The sequence below is a fragment of the Rhagoletis zephyria genome, unplaced genomic scaffold (genome assembly GCF_001687245.7).
Source record: "Rhagoletis zephyria isolate East Lansing unplaced genomic scaffold, Rhagoletis_zephyria_1.1 Rzeph_scaffold_14990, whole genome shotgun sequence".
NCBI lineage: Eukaryota > Metazoa > Arthropoda > Insecta > Diptera > Tephritidae > Rhagoletis > Rhagoletis zephyria.
In genome coordinates this window covers 8,451-13,576 of record NW_016172057.1, presented here as the reverse complement: position 1 = coordinate 13,576, position 5,126 = coordinate 8,451, and the positions used below count along the sequence as shown (strand labels likewise).

Here is a 5,126-nt window from a genome sequence, read left to right as displayed (position 1 = left end):
TTTTTTTTTTACAAATCAAAGAAACAATTTCTTGGGTCTTTGAACGGAAAAATTATGTACAAAATCGAATCCAGCGACCGCGAATTAACTTGAATACACTGTATTTTGATCCGCCTGCAGTAACTTGAAACTGTCAAGCGTTCCCACACTATTGTCGCTTCGTAAACTTAACTTGCATATTATACATTTATATATGTACATAGATACACACACCACATAAGCAGGTGTGCGATTATTTTTTCTATTTATTTTGATTTATTATTCTTTTGTTTATTTCGGCTTTTCCCTACCACCTTCCCGAAACGTATGTAGATGCTGCTTACTTAATTTAATATGTATAAAGGCGTGTCGGCTTACACACATCTACCACGTACATTGTCACATGCACAAACGCTCACATTCATACGCTTTAGTTTTGCAATAATTGAGACGCAAATGTAGTTGGGTATTTGAACATTTTTTAACTTTTTTTAGTTTACAATACATAATTTTCTGTTGTCTCGTCATTATTTCACACCGTCAAAAAAAATATATATATGTATGTATTAAACAAAAATGAACAAAACCACACGCCACCACAATCATACAACACAACAATGCCGCTGATGTGCCATAAACATAAACATCATCAACAACAACAACAACAACAACAACAATATGCACCTACTGCACCGCACAACGCACCAAATCGACCATTGTTGTCGACAGGCTCGGTTTCATCCAGCGACAGCGGACACGGCTCATATGCCCAACAACACGATACAAGTAGCTCGGTTTACACGGCTGCCGATTGTCGATTGCTCCAGCAAATATCCAATACAGCGGCGCGTAATTTGAGTGGCGGCAGCAACAGTAGTACCAGCAGTGGTGCTAGCCAATGCAGCAATAGTAGTACACCAACTACGCCAGCAACAACGCCCATTCCACCGCCGCCACCGTATCATATGTTGCGCAGCGCTACGCACAATGCCGTCAGTAATCTGTATCATGCGAATGCAACAGGTGCAGCTCCACTGCCACCGCCGCCATACGTCCGTTTACATTGCGCGGAAAATATGGTTGCACCGCTGATGCATTCGGCACACACACGACATTCCGCTATGCATGGTAAGTGCGACATAAAATAAGTTATCGTAAAGTGAAAGGAGAAAATGTGTTCAGAGAGAAAATGGGTAAAAATATGGCTGGAAATTATGTTAGTTTCAGGGTCATGCTTAGTGGTTAGTAAGCAAGCAGAAAGTCTGTTTGAAGAGGCATTATGTATGTATGTATTTCAAATGAATTTTTCCGTAATTTAATAAAACTAAAGCAACTTTAACTCTAATTATATTTGCTATATTCATTTCTTAAACTAATTTTGAATGCCTTCTTTTTTACACAGGTGGCCCCCCAAATTTCGTTGATGGCAACAATAAATGCCCGATGTGCCCAACAATGTCGCCACCATCAACTATGAATCAATAAAGTGTTTCAAAAACTTGTTTGAGATTATGTGTAATTTTAGAGTAAGTATGACTACCAAAATCCAGTATATTTTTAATTATTTCTTGCTAGCACTTACTTAGGCTACTAACAATAATTAGGGCAATTGAAAAAAAGCTGCCACTTAAGTTACTTGCAGTTCCTCTGTTGTTGTCGCAGCATATAAATTCTCCAAAGCGTTTGGGAGGGAGTGACAGGCCTTGGCCAGATATAAATCTAACTCTAAACTGAGAAAAATCCAAAGGTGCCGCAGGATGCAGTTTACTTCGTTTAATTATTTTGATTCTGCTCCTTCTTAGGGCGCTTCGTTAAACTCATGCCCCGACAACTCAAAGCTTTTTTATAGAACTAATCAGAATCAGAAAGAAGAAGAAGAATCATTTTCCACTTTGGACAAGCAAGCCAGAGAAATGCCTATTACAATAGCAAATACGCCGAATTCTCTGTCAAGATTTTGTCTAAAGCAAAAAAAAAAACAAAGCCCGTACACTTTTATCGCAGAAAATGAAGTTATGGATCGCCACTTTATTACTCACTTTCACCATGCATCACACATCACAGCTAAAGTCGTCTTTTAGGGATGCTGACCAGGAATCGAAAGACCAGGGTTAACTTTCATATTCCAATCGATGTAACAAATATAACTTGGAGCGTTCCCACGACAGTCGGTTATATGTAACCGGAACGTCCCAGATGCATATCTAGCCAAGTACTGTCACTTCAGCACCATTCTCCAAAAACTCTTTGGGGAATTTGTATGCGGTTACAACAACAACGTAACCTGGAGCCTTTTTTGTAACTGTTTGTCACACAATGCTGGATCAAGCATAGATCAGAATTTTTCTATTGACAATGTAAGCTGCAGTTCAAATGGAGAAGTAGTTGGATTCACTTGGCATTTCCAATCGGCGTCAGTTGGCACAGAAGTTAAACGACTGGCGTGCTTGGCCCAAATCGCTTAGGCGGTTACAGCGCTAAATAAGAAGAAGAAGTTGAAATGTTTACTCACAGAATTTAGTCGAAGGCTCATGTTGTTGTAACAGAATACAAATTTTGCAAGCGGTTTGGGTCCTTCCGATTAGGTAGACTTGACTGTCATGAGAAGGTTCTTATTGTTGTAGTAGCGGCTTACTTAGCCCTGCCTGGAATCGAATAGTCCCTCAATCGTTGTCGCCAAGCTCAACTAAGGAAATGTGCTAATTCGACGCGATCGGACCAGAGGGAGAAGGAGGGATGTTAGTTGGGAATTGTTGAAACTGCAGTAGGGGATAGCGTGGTACAAATACCAGCAAAAAAGGCCCTCAGGGAGGGGGTTTGTCTCCTCTTCTGTGGCGCTTAGTAGTGATTGAACTGCAACCATTAAACCGTTCGTGCGAGCGTCTGGCAGGAAAATTCTGGGGATGCAGCCCCAAGATCCCAAGATGGTTTTACATCATAATAGTACTCTGGCCACGGTTAGACAATCGCGATGCGCACATGTCCGTTGACTGCCCTGGAAGTAGCTCTCGAACTTGAGCCTCTTATATCCATAAAGCAGTTACCCAAAAGAACTCTGCTTAGCTTTGCTGGAGATCTGGAAAAGGAATATGGACAAGGTCGAGGACCCTACCTCCAGCTTGTTCTGTTCCCCAGAGATGACTTAGGCAGAACCATAGTATTTGAGAAGAGATTTAAAATAGAGCTATGCAGCAAAGCAACCTGGAGCGCCTCCGCCTTCGAGGCAGGGTTCAGTTACACGGGTCGTTTATTAAAGCTCGCTGACTGTACTCCTATGACGGCATTCACAAGAAGGGAGTTAGTGTAGAAACTCTCCCATTCACTAGAGGAGCTCCTCTGATCTCCTATGCTGACGATTCTTCGATAATGTTTTCCAGCCATACAATTTACAAGCCTGTTCTCAAAAACAAAAAAAAAGAGATCGCTCGGGTCTTTCTAAATTTTAACTGCATTCTTTTGATCAAATACCAATAGTCGGGACTAATAACCCGAACATTTTAGAAAATACTTTTGATAGCTTGTTTGGCATCTCTGCATAACCGCCACCAGAAAAAGAATGTATGTAGTACAAAAAACTAAGAACATTATTAATTCTAATTGAGAGCTTTGGATTAAAAAGGCATCTATGCAAATAAATTCGACAAATAGAGTAGCGTCTGGTGCTGTTATCATGACGTTAATGCTGAGATTTTAAAGCACTTGCTGCTTAAATGCCTTACCAAATTGAGTTACAAGGAAAATTTGCTTTCCTAAATTTGTACGCACTGTTTTTAAAGCATTTATGTATACTGGCGGCAACGCAAAACTTACCACCATTGTTTTTGTAGTAGAATTTCGTTAATTATATTATAATTCATATTATAACAAAAACTATATAAATCTAAGTTTTAAACTTTGTACAAAATTTAATAAAGTTTATCAAGTTTTTGGAAAAATTTCAAACTTAATCAAAACGGTTAGGAAAATTTCGATATATTTTAAGCCCATTTAATTTTTGTACAAGAAAGTACTCAAAATTCGGATTGATTTTTGAAAGCTTTTTTCCTACGAAGTTGCGCATTTTCCTTCATATAAAAAGCATGCGTTAAGGGCTGTTTACAGCTGTCAACAATCACAAGAAATATCTTTCATTGTTTCTGAAGAAATAAATACTTACATACAGTGACGAACAAAAGTATTGGTACAGTAAATTTTTCGCAATTAATGCAAAGTCTTTCATTCTAACTTTTTTCCATAATTCATACTAAACCAAAAAAAAAAAACAAAAAATAAAATCTCTAAACTTTTTACAAAAGTCAGGAACATTCGCAGATTTTTTGAAGTAGTATGCAGTAGTAGTAGTAGTAGTAGTAGTAGTAGTATGCCCTTTCAATTTTAGTTGCTAATTAGTGTGCAACTTTGTTGAATTTTCTTCAGTTTTGCACAAGGTTTAGAGATCTTATTTTTATGTTCTTTTGGTGCAGTATGAACTCTATTTTTATTTTTTAAAAAATTATAGAGAAAAAATTGGAATAAAAAACTTTGCATATATTGCGAAAAATTCACTGTGCGAATACTTTTGTTCGTCACTATACATATACGAGCACTTTTTTCTTGAGCGCTGCAAACTGATTTACGAAATTTTGATAGAAGAAAATTTCTTCCCGCTTCTTCCCTTTATATGGGTAAAACTACGCAAGCCCGCCAGTCAAAAGCAAAAATCAACGACAATTTTGGGTCACTTCAAACTTGCACATTATTATACTAAAATTGAATGGACCATGAAACTAGCCTGCATCCCCTATAAATATTGATTATAATAGTTTGTACAAAATTTTGAAAAATTCATTAAATTTTCAAAGTTTAAAACTTTTATTTATTTAGTTTTCTTACAGTATGAACAATGTATGTATGGATGTGTATTTAAAACAAATGATTTTTTTTATTAATGTACGAGATTCTACTTCATAAAAAATAGTGGTGGTAACGCGTGGTCGCTAGTGTATATGCTTTCTTTTATAATAAAATTGAACATTAGTTTTTTTTTACATAGCTTGATTTTTAATCNGCAGAAAGTCTTTATTAGATGTAAAATTCCCCATTCTGCTAGTGTATTAAGAAATTCATTAAAATGCGTAGCGCTGGCACGAAGTTGTCTTCTTGATTGC

At 37.3% G+C, this 5,126-nt stretch overlaps 1 protein-coding gene across 1 annotated transcript; it reads left to right on the top strand.

Annotated features, from left to right (window-relative positions):
• Positions 1-342: 342 nt before the first annotated feature.
• Positions 343-2,411, top strand: LOC108378809 (atrophin-1-like). Its single transcript, XM_017635119.1, has 2 exons — positions 343-1,107; positions 1,382-2,411. Exons 1-2 carry the CDS (start codon positions 537-539, stop codon positions 1,462-1,464), a joined length of 654 nt encoding a protein of 217 aa, XP_017490608.1. The 5' UTR covers positions 343-536; the 3' UTR covers positions 1,465-2,411.
• Positions 2,412-5,126: the final 2,715 nt, after the last annotated feature.